This window comes from Colias eurytheme, chromosome 7 (assembly GCF_061535395.1).
Source record: "Colias eurytheme isolate Ceu_HAF_F1 chromosome 7, ilColEury1 Martin Lab GWU primary, whole genome shotgun sequence".
Taxonomy (NCBI): domain Eukaryota; kingdom Metazoa; phylum Arthropoda; class Insecta; order Lepidoptera; family Pieridae; genus Colias; species Colias eurytheme.
The window spans coordinates 9,576,990-9,592,766 of record NC_142986.1 but is presented as its reverse complement, the minus strand read 5'-3'; the positions used below and the strand labels follow the sequence as shown (position 1 = coordinate 9,592,766).

The 15,777-nt window shown below is 33.1% G+C and overlaps 2 protein-coding genes across 5 annotated transcripts in view; one reads left to right on the top strand and one right to left on the bottom strand.

The window, feature by feature from the left end:
* Positions 1 to 7,134, bottom strand: part of Klc (kinesin light chain) — a 45,844-nt gene extending 38,710 nt beyond the window's left edge. Inside the window, exon 1 of the mRNA XM_090103657.1 lies at positions 7,076 to 7,134. The gene's annotated coding sequence lies outside the window, so the exon portion shown is untranslated. The remainder of the gene's footprint in view (positions 1 to 7,075) is intronic.
* A 2,465-nt stretch (positions 7,135 to 9,599) lies between these two features.
* Positions 9,600 to 14,594, top strand: LOC149907280 (thioredoxin, mitochondrial). Of its 4 annotated transcripts, XM_090103771.1 has the most exons (5): positions 9,600 to 9,759; positions 10,229 to 10,325; positions 11,930 to 12,070; positions 12,609 to 12,773; positions 13,763 to 14,594. In XM_090103771.1, exons 3-5 carry the CDS (start codon positions 11,933 to 11,935, stop codon positions 13,892 to 13,894), a joined length of 435 nt encoding a protein of 144 aa, XP_089959897.1. In that variant the 5' UTR covers positions 9,600 to 9,759; positions 10,229 to 10,325; positions 11,930 to 11,932; the 3' UTR covers positions 13,895 to 14,594. The 4 variants fall into 4 exon arrangements, with proteins under 4 accessions (XP_089959897.1, XP_089959895.1, XP_089959898.1 ...); XM_090103769.1 differs by lacking the exon at positions 10,229 to 10,325; XM_090103772.1 differs by lacking the exons at positions 9,600 to 9,759; positions 10,229 to 10,325 and adding an exon at positions 9,782 to 9,946.
* Positions 14,595 to 15,777: the final 1,183 nt, after the last annotated feature.

Below are 15,777 nucleotides of genomic sequence, written 5' to 3'. Positions count from 1 at the left end.
GGCGCCCGATAAATCTAACCTTTAGATGAAATGGTACGAAATTACACTCATTGTACCTTCTCCCGATGTAGGCGAATGTGCTTTCTGTAGCCGCGTATTTACTTTGCAATTGAACGATTTTTAGCAAGATTCTATGGATTTTATTATAGAAATGATCTTTTCTTAGGAGTGTTAGTACTCCTTATATTTTTTATTAAATGATTTACTACTATTTGCTCTTAGTTTTTAACTTTTTTTGAAATTCAAGTTTTTGTTACAATCTTACTAAAAAGGCACAATAAAGGGAAGGTTTCGGGTAAAATCAAAGGCTGAACTAGAAAAGGCTATAACCAAGAAAAACACCCATTTTATCAACGACCAAATATTTTCAAGAATCAAAAGAGTCTATAATGTTCAAACTACATACATTACAACTGTTGAAAGTAGATTGCAGGGTGTAGTAGGGGTAGATAAAGAAAACTAATGGGTAAATAGTTGTACATATTTACAGATGTCACGGTACAATTAGATTCAATCACATCCAAAGACCAAAATTGTACTTTCCTCGTAACATTGTTGATTACGGTCAAGTCATTGACAGAAACTTCCTACCATATCTATTAATTAATTAGTTATTGCATCTTATTAATACCTATTGAGACGTCGAGCGCGGTGGCCAAGGACAAGATACCAAAATGTAAACATTTGTTTATCTATACGTTATCAGATATTGATTAAAGCGAAAGGTGCTTGCGATTTTTTCCATTTTCTGTACAAAGAGTAGACTTTTGAAGTAACAAGTTTTTGTATAAAACGAGTATCCAAAGAGGATATTGAGGATATTGCTCTAAAAAATAAAGTTAAGAAAGTTTCCGCAGGGGAAGAAGCGGAAATTTCAAGATACCCTACAGTTGTCGTTTTATTTAAGCCTCCGCTTGGCTTCTCTGTTAAACGCGTCCGGATTATACGGATATCAGACGAGACAATATTTAAAAAAATATTGTTTGAAAGGAGTTTACTACAAGTTGTTCCTATAATATAATTTATGCGAAATATTGATTTTGAAAATGTATGATATGAGTTTTAATGTTATTTCGTGCAAAAACTCCTGAACACATCCGACTAAAATTCAGTCTGCTTATTCGTTACGCCGGTTACGCGAAAGTTGAAAGGTTGTTTTAAAATTCCAACGGAATTTTAAAACATCCTTTCAATCATCTTTCGATACAAAAGTAATAAAATAATGTTCACGATTTGGTCAGAAATGTTAAGTACATATTTAAAAACAATGAGTCTAATGCATTTTCTCCTAAGCTCTGTCGCTTCTATAACTCCCTTCTCAGACAGACGTATAATCCTTCTTATAACGAGCGCTTACAAACGTGAAAGAAAAGAAACTGCCTAAGATTTTAATATATATACATTCTAACAATACCCCCATAGGCAAGCTGGCAAGCTAGTTTTCATCACTACATTTCTCATTAGTCGAGTTATATCAATCGAAGCTTATTGCCACATCACTAGTTTATCATTTTCTTAATTCTTTATTCAAAAACTGTTTTTTTTTATTCTTCGTTCAAAAACCGCTTCCGCGATTAAAAAGCAACACATTCCAGCTAGCCCCGTGTGCCGGGCGTGTCGTGTCTATCGCGCAAGGACAACATACCAAAATGGCGGACGGTTGCATGCAACAAAAAACTAATTGCATTGTCGTCATTACGGACACTGGAAGTTGTGGTCTCGTCTGTTTTTTAATGATGCTCAATGAAATTTATATTTTTGGGTACACTATTTTTAGGGATAATCTTGCTATTTCATATTGATTTACTTCTGGTCTGTTTGTGAAACTTTAAAGTGAACTTGTAACTTTACAATTGACTTCAAATTATTTGAAAGCGCTAATACGTTTACAATTAAAGAAGAGCCATTAACATAAATCAAGATATTTAGTTTTCTGAAAGACAAATTGCAAATTCTAGCTATTTATTTGTGATATCAGTAAACCAGTTACTTCAGTGGTAAGTATTTTCAATTATAATATATATCTCTAGTTCATTTCAGCATAATCAGATCCAAATAGATCATTATTTATTACCTAGTTAAATAAATCAATAATCAAAAGTACCTGTTCTTTCACTTAAGATAATTTTAGCACATTCTCTCTTAATTGATTTAAATCCAACGACACCTGTCAACCTCTCATCAAGCCAGAGCATGCTAAAAAATGCAGTCTAAAAACAACCCCACATCCGGAACTAAAACCTGTCCGTCACCATCATTTTGAAAACCCACCGGACCCGATACTCCAAATGCGAATGACCGTAGCTAGTTGTAAAATAAGTTCAAAAACTTAAACAGGTACGACGAGAGATGCAATAAGACAAAAAAGCAAGTGCAATGGGTACATAAATAGCGCAGACACGTCTGTCCGCATACCGGTGTAATTTATCAATATGCAACGTTCATATTTCTCTGCGTAGATGAAACTTATAGAAACGTTTTGAATGTCGATGGTAGAAAGCAAACTAATAGTTACGGTCCACAAAGATCTTCAAAATTCACGGGAGGGTTTAAAATTTCTAGGTCTTATGGCATGAAATATGAATGGGTATGGATCTTTTTCAATTTTGGACAAATAATGTTAACGAAAATTAAAATTTTAATGTTAACGAATGTTAAAATTTAGCCTCAAAAATCTGCACAAGAAGTTCACACCAATAACAAATGGTGTGAAGGTCACCGGATCATCATAATGAATACGTAGTTTTAAATACAATTGTATTACGTAGTATCTATTCAAAATGCGTGAGAAATGAGAATTAAACAATCAGATGCAAAAATATTGCATATTGTCCAGAGTTAAAACATACTTCCTGCATGCGTGTTGTATCGTGATGCATCACAGACGTCAGAAAGCGTATTAACGCAATGCTGTATTGTCGCAAAACCCCTGCTGCATATTTTGTCAAGATTGAATCTCAGAGAACATGATTATCTATTTTAATAAGCTTTAAAATATATGAGAAAATTTAGGTAACATCTACACGTTCATCTAATATTTTTATGTACCTTTAACAACACTCAAATACATTACATCACGACACAACACGACACTATTGTGAATTGTGCTTATTTATATTTACTGAAGCGTTGAATCAGTCGTTTGAGACTGGCAAAAAATGTTACGCGAAGTTAAAAATAATTCGCAGCTTGCTACAATTTGATATTCATCAGCTGTAAATGGTTTTATTTGCCGGCAGGTGCATTGTGACCTTACGTGGCAAGTGATTCGTCATGCTGTCATTGTATTTTAAGTATTGCATTCTTACTTTTATTTCTTACTATTTGCAACGAGAAAAAATGGCTAATTGTATATTATCCGATGATCTCTTTCATTATTTTAAATGTAAGTACATAACTAATGAGTTATTGCGTACCTAATTAAATATTTAATTTTTTTATCGGTTTTGAAACGAAATGTGAATTTGTTAATGTAAACGTACCTATATAAAATATTTTCAAGGAACCGTATCCGGCATTTTTAAAATGAAATCGAAAACGAGACAAACGCGACACGGCCAGGCATTACTAATCTTAATGGCTGGTTTACACTTTGATTAGTGCGAGTGCAGGTGATTAGTGTGAGTGCAGGTGTGTAGTGCGAGTAGTGTCCAATTCAACTGCGAGTGCAGGTGATTAGTGCGAGTGCAGGACAATGGTGAAATTCGCGACGCTACACACTACGCTAAACACTAAACACTAAACACTCCTGTCCAGACGTGTTTAGGCAGGCACACTGCGAGTGAGGGGGAAGGGAGGGCGCGCGGGACGTGGCTACTCGCAGTCCACTCGCAAAAAAATAGAACACGCTTCTATTCACTTTACTACACAGCCTACTAAACACTCGCACTAAACAGTCGCTGTCCACACGTAGTACTACTCATCACCTGCACTCGCACTAATCGAAGTGTGAACCAGCCATAATTCTTAGTTGATTAAGATTTATGCTAATTCTTATTGGCCCCGGAATCACAGACACAATAGAAAATCTTTTGTGTCGTGGGCCGATCGGGCCGTTCGGGGCTCAATGGGTTAATGCAATGAACATTTCATCAGGGCGGCTTCGAACTGGCAGACTAAATCAATACTAAACTCCAGTGAACCAAATAAAAATAAGCGACAATTTCGTAACCACCAGAACGGATGTCTGTATTCACAAACCAATCCCGTCATTAGCGGAGACGACGTTGTCAGCAATCGAGTGTAACACTGAGTCATGCACGACCGTGACCTCGGGTGGACAACAGAAACGGGTTCTGATGGCGCGCCGCTTCATTGTTCGCTGTCCTGTTCCTTTGACAATAATATTATACTTGATCGAACCTAGGGCGACACTCTCGTATTATCCAGGCAAAGATTACTCTAGCAAAAATGTGCTAGTGGGTACTCTTAGTAGAATACTACATTTAACTAATACAGATCCTATCAGCTTTTTTTGCGTGCGTTGCATTGCATGCATTCTTATGAACTTTTGCGTTTATTATATTACAATTGGTACGAGGTAAGATAGGATCCGAGTTGAGCTGTTAAGCGTGGCTTTACCCAAATAGTCTAAGAAGATTCCCATTGGAATGAGATATTTAACTGGGCTAAAAAGAAGCCAATATAATATCTTACCATAAGATCACTCCGTAGTATGTGAGCGAAAGATGATACAGGTAATGATCTTAAAATATGTCAGATTAGAGCAGTTTGGTTGTATGTTAGTATGGCCGTAGTTCATTTTTGCTTGAAATATGATATAGGCTACTTCCTATCAAGCAATCAATAAAAAAACATATGCGTTAATATTAAAATCAAATCATGACGGGAACAGGAAGAGACAGATACTATGTATATTAATATCATACAAGATATCATAGTATTAGGGCAGTATCGTATTTCATACTGTTTTTTTCCTGTCTATAGTTTACAAAAATCTTTTATAAGTAGTATATACAAAATGAGGACAAAAGGAAATGGAATATCATCCTCATAAAAACAAATTTTAGAATAGAAGACAACTATGCACCAGATGCAATGAATAAACTATATTTAATTTAAACAAAAATATTCCCAACTAGCTTTCCGCCCACGGCTTCGCCTGCTTTGTCTAAAACATAATTATATACAAAATCCCTCCTCTTGAATCTCTATCTATTAAAAAAACCGCATCAAATCCGTTGCATAGCTTTAAAGATTTAAGCATACATAGAACATAGGGACACACATCAGAGAAAGCGATTTTGTTTTATACTATGTAGTTCCTAATTTTCTGTCAAAAGCCGTCTGTCGGTCACAATCTAAACTAACACTATAAAATATATAATAGTAGTTACAGAAGCCATACAAACTATACTATGTAATATACTATATTACATCACATTATGATATCATATACTTCTGACACAATCATTAGCAATGAGCTATCTTTGTAACAGATTTAAAACATTTTTTTTAAAGTTATGTGATTGTTACAAAACTTGTAAATATAAAGCAAGCATTGTCTGGACTTTTATCAATGTTGTGAACCAATATCTTGTAAGACGTTTATTAAATGCATTGATAAATGAAACGATGTTGTCTGTATGCGTACATTACTACTGAAGAGCATTTTCCACAAAATATATAGACCTAGGCCGTATTCAGAAAGAAAGCTGGAAACTTATAAGCGCTTACCGGCGCTTGTCAACGCTGGTTCGTTCTACACAAAGGAAGCAGGTTGAAGCCAAGACAAATTTTATAAGGCAGCGCCAAGCGCTGACCAGCGCGTATTGAAGCTTGTCGGCGCCGTTCAGCGCTTATTGGCGCGTGTTCATATATTTTCCTGTGTGGGTTAGCAGCGCTGACAAGCGCCAGTAAGCACTTATAAGTTTCCAGCTTTCTTTCTGAATACGGCCCTAAGTAGAATGCCTTTGTGTGTGTAGTTTTATTGAATAAGTTCAGTCCTATAGAAGATTTGTATGCATTATCATATGGCAAACACAATTTAATATTAAGGTTGATTACTTTGCATTACTGAAACAATAAGTTGCACGATAATGAGGGTATTTAATTTGTGGTGGTGATTAGACTGGACTTTATCATATTGGAAAAGCAGTAATAATTCTTACCATTGTTTTGTTGATAAATACATGAATGATATATTTTCTAATGTGTGTATGCCTTCCGTAAAATTAAGATACAGTCTTTTTTAATCTCAAAACACATATTTTATTAGGCTGTTGTCAATAAAATAAGGTTTTGGAACTCATAATTTATTTAATAAAAACATAGTGCTAAATAGACATATTAAATATCAAGTACCAATATAACTTTATCCATCCCTATAATGAATAGAATAACTACTAGAGCATATGCTACAGACAGACGTATCAACATCATTTGACTATTTTTTTTGCATGCAGAATTAATGTTTAAGTTTTATGAAAAGTACAGCATTAAGTATACATTAGTAATATATCCTACTGTTATCAATTCAGTGCCTAGCAATAATAATGATATTAAATGCATAAACCTGCATATCCTCATACATAAAATCAACGTAATCGTGAACATGCAAGCTGATAAAATTCAAATTATATCTTTAGATTACAGCGTACAGATATCCTTGATCTATTATTCATTCAGAATTCGGTCAAAAGTTCTATATTATTCGAAATAAAGGTCAATGACTGAAAAACTATAAGTTTAGACCTTTCGTTTGAGGTCTACATTAGAAGGACAGTCGATTAGTCATCGTAAATTTAGCCTAAACAAGTCGGCAAATTCGCGTCGATAATCTCAGTTCTCATGTACACAACTTGCAGGAACGTTTTTCCTAATATTTGCGAAAATTTCAATGCTACTTTCTGAAGAACTGTATCAAAGATAAAGAAAAAACGTCTCAGATGACTGGTGCAGTCAGTAAAATGGCGTTATAAATTGACGGTTATAAGTACTTTTAACACTGGTAAAACATCACTTTGCGATATAAAATGTACTTAGACGAATAATTGATATCACAATTTATCAAATTAGGGCCTATTATAGAAATAAAACTAAATTTAAAACTTACCTTTCTATAAAATTTGACAGTACACAGCACTATGGAATCACTGTTACATCAGTACTGATAACATTAAGAAAAAAATAACAACGACATACCATCCACAGAATAAAAATATTTGTTTCATTATGTTGCCTCCCTGCTTTTCAGATTTATTATCTATAAAATTAAACGATGATTCGTGGGTAATTCCAAAGTAAATTATATGTAAATTAGTTTTAAGTTTCAAATCTAATGGCCTGCGCAAACGAGGGATTTTAGTCCGCGGACTTTTTTGTCCGCTAAAATAGAATACTTACAACTGTATCGAGTAACGCAAACGAGGTATTAAAAGTACCAAGTACTAAAAGTCCCCCGTATAACGGCAGACATGCAGGGAGCGGACCGGATAGTACGCAGGAGTCCCCGAAAATATAAATATAACACCGGTGACTAGGCGAAACAAAACTTTAGTCCACGTTGTAACCTATTCATATTCGCTTCCGTAACGTACTTTTTTCCGCAATACGTGTGCGTTGAGCCCGAGGTAAATTCGCGGCGGAGTTTTTATTCGCGGAGCGTACTTTTTTCTCCGCCAGGGACTAAAGTCCCCCGTCTGCGCAGGCCATAAACCTCTAAGTCAATGTTACGAATGTTACTAATTTATTGTCTAGATACGGCATTTTTTATTTTAGAATGCTGTTTAAAAAATATTTGTGATAACTAGATAATATATTATAAATATAATATTACAAAAAGACGTGTGGCACTCGAGGACTGCCGCGGTAAATTTTTGGATTCGGTCCCCGCGCTCAAGACCCGCGATAGAAGCTATGCAATAGCTTAAAAAGAAACATCTTAATTAATTATTCTTCAATAGCCTTAGATCATTAAGTAATGGATGGAGTACGCTGGCAAAAGTTCTAACTAAACTTTCTGTTGATTTTGGTGCGGGGAGGGTAACTCACACTATTGAAATACAATCACACATTCACAAAAATAATTTGTGTCACGAAAGTCGTAAAAATTTACGACCTTTTAAGCGACGAGTTTTTAAATTCAACTCTATCTCTAAGTTAATAAAGATTAAATTTGTATTTCATTCCAAGTTGTCTCGTGGGGAGTGTGGTTCAATATCGCGTTCTAAATTCAACTTTATAACTTAGATTATAAAGATTAAATTTGTATTTCTTTAAAAGATAGTCTCGTTAGGAATGCGGTTCATTATCGCGTTTTAAATTCAACTTTATCTCTTAGTTCATAAAGATTAAATTTATATATTTTCTTTCCTTGATAGTCTCGTGGGGCCGCATCAATGATCGAGTAAACATGACTCGATTATTTGTCTTGATCAAATCGCTAAACGATACATCGACGATTATTAGAAATTGCATTTAATTAGAAATGTACGTTAAAAAAATAAAAAAATATACACAAATGAAAGGTTATTCCATCTTTTTTAATATTCGACATGTTTGAATTGCTTCTGCAAGTCTTGACAGTGCAAAACGGCATTTTTAGCGGAGCACTCGCAGACGTCCTTTCGATGTTTTACGAATACGCAGTGTTTGTAATCGATTACGCAAGTAGTTTTTATGAAAGCATAAGATTTTTCGATTCGAATAATCTTATACCTCGGCAAAAGGGGAAACGCCTGCGAGTGTTATCCATGTGCCAACTTCTTCCACTTGACCGCATTCAACGTCGAGCGACTCGAATTATCGACGACCATAGGTTAACTGATAAGCTTGATCCCCTCTCTCTAAGAAGGGACTTGGGGTCCCTCTCTATTTTCTATCGTATATATATAATGGGGAGTGTTCTGAGGAGCTGTTCGATCTTATTCCTGCCGCACAATTCCACCATCGCACAGCCCGCCATAAAAATCTTTACCACCCTCACCACCTGGATGGCTGGCGGAGCACCACAGTGCGTTTCACTCGCACTTTTCTTCCAAGAACCTGTAAGCTCTGGAATAGTCTATCACCTGCTGTGTTTCCTAGGAGCTATGATTGGGAAAATTTTAAGAAAAAAGCATATCATTTCTTAAAAGGCCAATAAATTCCCGCCGCTTCCCAATCCACGCATACTTAGCTTCCGCTTCATTATTTTTATATATTATTTAATTCCGTCTTCCCCCTTACCCTATTCTGGTAGGCAACAACCATAACCTCTGTTATGGTTTATGGGCGACGCAACCTGCTTACCACCAGGCAGTGCGTCCGCTCGTTTGTCTCCCCATAACATAAAAAAATAAAAATAAAAAAATAAAAAAAAAATTAGGTACTTAATGATCTAAGTCAAGAATTTCAGAATTCTGTTGTGATTTCTATTTACCCTAGACTATTTCAGTTCTAACCGGTTCTAACTGTAAAATAATGATCTGTGACCACTGATCTGTCACCAGTCACATGGACATTCGACTGTCGACACTCCTCTGAGGTCGACACAATATTATGTCAAAGCGCAATTTGAAGTTTCGTAAGTCGTATTTGAACTTTGACCATCTACTACCATCTACTACCCATCCTATATAAGTTACTCTATGACTTTGACTTCATAATTTTTATTTACCATTGTTTTCATTTTAATGTACATACAAACGCGCTTATAAAATATTCATAGATTTACAATTTGTTCGTATCCCAGACAAAGTGAATTTAATGAAAAATTAATGTGTTCAAGTGTGTTTATTCGTCCAACAAAGAAAAATAGTAATAAGTTTACTATATGTACTGCATGAATAACAATACATATTTTGTAATCCGATAACGATCATCATTTCATACTATTATGTCTTATTTTGGCGTGGGCGTATATTTCTTGTCTGTTATCTGGCTTGTAGCTATATTTTTTTGCTGGGTATCTGTGCGGACCGGTCATTACGTTGGTAAAATTGCGGTAGTTATTGCCATTATTCTAACGATTATTTTGGTCTCATTGCCTAGGGGAGATGATATTGAGTCATCGGTTGCCAATTTTTACGATAAAACTTATATCCCTCGTTATGCTATTCTAACATTCCTTATATTAAGTGCTATATTGGGTGCTGTGTATTGTTTTATTTATGTCTGCTTAACTCCTGTGGAAACTAAAAAGATAAAGAAGTTTGGTTTGGTAAACTAAACATGTAGTGGTGAGTTATCGTTATTTATGAAACTGAAGTTACATTTTGTTTTTCAGTAAACTAAGAAAAATTCCATAGAATTTATGGTCTACAGTCTACACCTAATGATATTTCTTATTTATGCATTTTGGATATAATATATGTAAGAACTAGGTATATTATGAATATTAATATTTTTTTATTTATGTAGATTACCTTCTAAAAACCTAATAATGAGTTAATACTTAATATTAAAAAAAAAAAATACAGTTCTCTTAGGCTCATACACAAACATTAGATACAATTATTACTTTAAAAAGAACTTTTGAATCTTCAAATTATGTAACAAATAATTATCAAAAATAGATTGCAAGGTTTCAGTCCATTCACACATACATTAGTAATTGTTAAATTTAAAAAAAGACAAATAAAATCATAGTAATAACAATTAAACACTGCATGAATGAATCAGACAAAATTTCAGATTTTTTTATCATTATTGACTCAAGATAAAAAAGCTTATATGATATAACATTCATCATGTAGTTTTGTGTATCTAGTATTAAAAATATCTAACTTTTTAATCTATATTATAGTATTATCATGTGATAAAATTTTATTTCTTCTACTGAGACTATCTTATTGCATAACTATTTAGAAAAACACAAACTTTGGGTATGTAAAATATATTATATTTTAATAGTCATCAATTATATTCATTTTGAATTTATTACAAAACTTTTGTTTTCAATAAGTACTTTGTTTGTTTACAAAGTTTTCATTAGATCACAATCACACAACTAAAAGTTAAGGTTTAACCATATCATATGCCTGTTAAAATCAACTTTGTAGTTCTATGCCCTACATGTAGCTCTTAAATAAGTTTCCTTGACTCTTAAATTATAGTGCATAATTATTTATTTGAAAAAAAAATGTTATATTTCATAGGCTTAGGTGTTACTATTAGTATCTCCTTGGTTACCACCAACAACACTAAATATGGTATTGTTATATTCTACTAGCTGTTCCGCGCGGTTTCACCCCCGTGGCTCCACTCCTGTTGCCTGTAGCGTGATAAAATATAACCTTTGTCAATAAATGGGCTCTCTATCACTGAAAGAATTTTTCAAATCGGACCAGTAGTTCCTGAGATTAGTGCGTTCAAACAAACAAACAAACTCTTCAGCTTTATAATATTAGTATAGATGATACTTGGGCTGATTTGCTTCTAGCATGTGTTTCATACATTTATGATCATTTCACCGTTTTTTTTTATAAATTTCACTGAATATAGATTTAATTCTTTGTATAAGGTTTAAATTTTACCATTTGATTTTGAATTTATTGTTAGTAATTTATTTACTCAAATTTAATGATATGTCTAATAACTTATTTCATCTGATTTATTGTAGAAAAAAAACTTTTGCCAAATTTCAAAATTATCAAGGCAACATAATACAAATTTAATTAATAAGAATGAAAAATTGAATTTGAAAGCAATAATATGTTATTTACAAACTATTGTAATTACTATTTTGTACTTAACTAATGACTATTATTATTAAAACTGTTGTGATTATGTCTGCAGTGTTCTTGTAACAAGTTTAGTACAGAATTGTCAATTTATTTGTTATTGTTTCAAACTCAAACATTTATTTATTCAATTAGACTTCTTCTAGAAGCACTTCTGAATCGTCATTACATATTTTTAACATTTACCCGTGAATAAAGTTTAATATTGTTTTTAATACTTTAAAATATTTGTGTTTTTGTTTCAGACAATGTGTAGTGCCATGTGTCAAGGTTTAAAGTCGCCAGTCAGAAGGCTGGCCAACTTGAGGAGAGCTAAACATATATCAACTTCAATAGTGCACAATGAGACCATACTAGTTAAGAATAATGATGATTTTGTTAATAAGGTATGTGTTATAATATTACTTTTTTAATTAGTTGTTATATCTGGTGCTTATGGGAAATAATAAAGGTGCTAGAAAAGGATTAATATTTTAATTAGCTTAAAGTTCTTAATCATACATATTAAATTGTTCAATAAATTTAACAAAGTGGCACAGAATGGTAGGAAAGCAATGGCTCGCTCTAGCTCTATCATGGCAGTTTATTTTTCATGTGTAAATAAATCCAACAATGCAAAAAATAATTTACACACATATTAATAAGTATTAAAATGTAAACATCATCTAAACAACTGTATTTTTCTTTGATCTTAGTATGCATAATTGTATACATATAGAAAACTAGCTGGGCTAGTGGTTTCACCTGTGTGGCTCCGCTCCTGTTGGTTTAAGCGTGATGATATATAGCCTTCCTCGATAAAAGGGCGATCTAACACCGACAAGAATTTTTCGTCAGTAGTTCCTGATATTTGCGCGTTCAAACAAACAAATAAACTAATACATCTAATGATTCAAATTGAATTAATTAATGCTATATTTCCAGGTAATGAACAACGACAAACCAGTAATAGTAAATTTCCATGCAGAATGGTGTGAGCCGTGTAAGATCCTCACTCCAAAGCTGAAGGAACTAATTGAGCCCTTAAATAATCTAGACCTTGCTATCGTTGATGTGGAGGAAAATGCTGATCTGGTACACACATTTGAAGTGAGTATTTATTTGTCAATATTATAAAATACTAGCGGTCCGCCCCGGCTTCGCCCGTGGTACATATTCCGCAATAAAAGGTAGCCTATGTTCTTTCTCAGGGTCTAAAGATTGTCTGTGCCAAATTTCATCAAAATCGGTCCTGTAGTTTATGTGTGAAAACCATACATACATACATACTTACATACAAACTTTTCCTCTTTATAATATTAGTATATAGTATAAATATCCTATCCTATCCTGTCCTGTCCTATCCTACTAATATTATAAATGCGAAAGTTTGTGAGGATGGATGTATTTGTATGTATGTTTGTTTGATGTATGTGATATATGTTATAGGCATCAAAAAAAGTTGTACCGCCAAATTTAAAAAAAAAGACGGGTTGCACTCCGGGAGTGCCGGCAGAAGTGAAAATTTGATTAATAAATTGAGCATGTTTGATATCCATCCGTCTTATGCTTTTTCGATCAGGTCCCGTGTCCTGACGCGAGTTTAAGATTTTATACCCATTACAGAAAAAGTGCTCAACGCCGCTAAAGAAGTTTTCACTTCAAAATTTTTTCCGTTTGTTTCATAAGATAAACCTTTGTAGTTGATTGTATTTATTGCAATATTTTTCGTTTGTAGTTGAGCAGAAGTAATATTAAAAAATATTTTCATTATATTACCAATTTTATTTTCTACACAAAACTAATTCCGAATAAAATACGATTACTAAAAACGTTAAAAATCACTGATAAATGGTCCTAGAATAGAGGTTTTTGGACGTTTGTATTTAGGCAGAAATTGATTTAATGCGGATAATCGAAAAAAATTGATTTTCGAGTCAATTTCGAGACAAATTTTGAACCTGACCGTAGTTGTTATTGTTGTTTTTGGTATCTTCTTTCTATTGTCGTTAACTAATAAAATATAAAAATATTATTAAGATTAGTCTATAGATTACTAATTAGTACATAATTTAAGTTTCCAAATGTTTCATTTTCAGGTAAAAGCTGTGCCAGCAGTAATAGCGGTGAAAAACGGTTTAATAGTTGACAAGTTTATCGGCCTAGTCGATGCAGACATGATAAATAGTCTCATAGACCGGATGTCCGGTAAAAAGAAGGACGATGCGTAACTTCCGGAAATTGTCTGTACTCTATGCTAACAGGATTGCCATTAAATATATTTTGTTATTGTTTTTTTATCATGTAAAGTGTAAATAATACGAAGCTTTATGGCGTGAATGGCTGCTTTATTATTTTTTACGCGAATCGATGTATAATCTTTTTTTATTTATATTAGACACAAATTTATGTTATCACAGAAGTAGAATAATTATAGTTAAGTTTTTATTACTTCTTCGACTGTTTTAGTCAATGTTTATAAACATAATTGAATAATGTTTAAAATAGTTTTAATTTGCCTTAACCTACAAAAATGATTTTTAAATAGTAATGTAAGTAGCAATAAAATAATATGGGTACTATAATAATTCATACAAATCAAATTCTACACAATCAACTACAAATAATGAATACTGACAAAATAAAATTAGAATTTATTACTTTCTATGATACATATTAATGATACTTATGTCTGTGAAAACTAGTGTACATTCACTTTAGAGCGAAATTAAAACTACTATTATGTAGTATTATAGATTATTTTCACTATTTAATATAGACAACCTATATGTAGCTATAAGTGACAAAATTACTTGAAATAATATTATTTATAGAAATTAGAAATACGTTGAATCTACAATATCAAAACAGCTATGAACTGTACGCCTAACTTCACTTATATTGTATCGAAAACTATGTATTTGTCGCAGCAAACTATTTAGAGCGTATACGCACTATGCGGGTAGCCGCATTGCGGGTAGCCGTCCGGCTGACCGCAAGCACAATTATGTACGGAATATTCATTTCTATGCGCACTGTGCGGTCTGCGGTAGCCGCATCGCAGTGCGCATAGAAATGAATATTACGTTCATAATTGTGCTTGCGGTCAGCCGGACGGCTACCCGCAATGCGGCTACCCGCATAGTGCGTATACGCTCTAACTGTATAGCTGCGACAAATGTACTTTAAAGATATGCGTTATATTAAGATTGTACAGCTGTCAATATCACTACATAGTATAAAACAAAGTCGCTTTCTCTGTCCCTATGTCCCTATGTATGCTTAAATCTTTAAAACTACGCAACTGATTTTGATGCGGTTTTTTTTAAATAGATAGAGTGATTCAAGAGGAAGGTTTTAGTATATAATTTATTATGTTTTAGACAAAGCGGGCGAAGCCGCGGGCGGAAAGCTTGTATATCTGATTATTACTCAACATATCCGGTTTGCAAGACTGCTTCATGAGTTTTATAAGCCCTTTGTAATTCAACACCTTTTAATAAATTTCATTCACCTCAATTGTTGAGATAAAGAAATATTATAGTCTAAGATCCGAACCTTAATTCCGGGGAAATTAATTAAAAATATCCTGTCCAGGATTTTTCCAGCAAATTTTAATATGTATCTACATCCCGGTGAAGGTCGATTTATGTTCGGATCTTCTACTAAGTATAAATATTTATATTCATGTAATAAATGTAATAATGTAAATATTAATAAAGTACTGTACATCACTTTCATAGATAAAAATTTAGGATAAACAAATGCAATCCATATATAAGAAGCACTAAGGTTTAAAATAGATTGAAAAATATTTCCCTGCCATGTGTATACGGTACAAATTTATTTCACCGTATTTACAAAATATACAATATAAATTCATATTTTAAGTGGATTTTGGTAATGTATCCATCCATGTAAAGAATTCGTATGTTGTGAAAGAAGAATTTATCTTTGAAATATTGTGAAAATGAAAGTAATTTTGAATTAAGACCGGCTATTGAAGATTCGAGTAACAATTATATTATATTGAAGGAATACTATGGTATCAAAAATTATGAAAAATGGAAAATGAAACTAGAGATTATCTGCATAAATGACGATTTATTCATAT

Coding starts and splice junctions, on each gene's coding strand:
- LOC149907280 (XM_090103772.1), top strand. CDS start 9,839: ATGTCTTATTTTGGCGTGGGCGTATATTTCTTGTCTGTTATCTGGCTT. Junction 9,947..11,929: donor ATTACGTTGGTAAAATTGCG/GTAGTTATTGCC, acceptor TTTTTGTTTCAG/ACAATGTGTAGTGCCATGTG. Junction 12,071..12,608: donor ATGATGATTTTGTTAATAAG/GTATGTGTTATA, acceptor CTATATTTCCAG/GTAATGAACAACGACAAACC.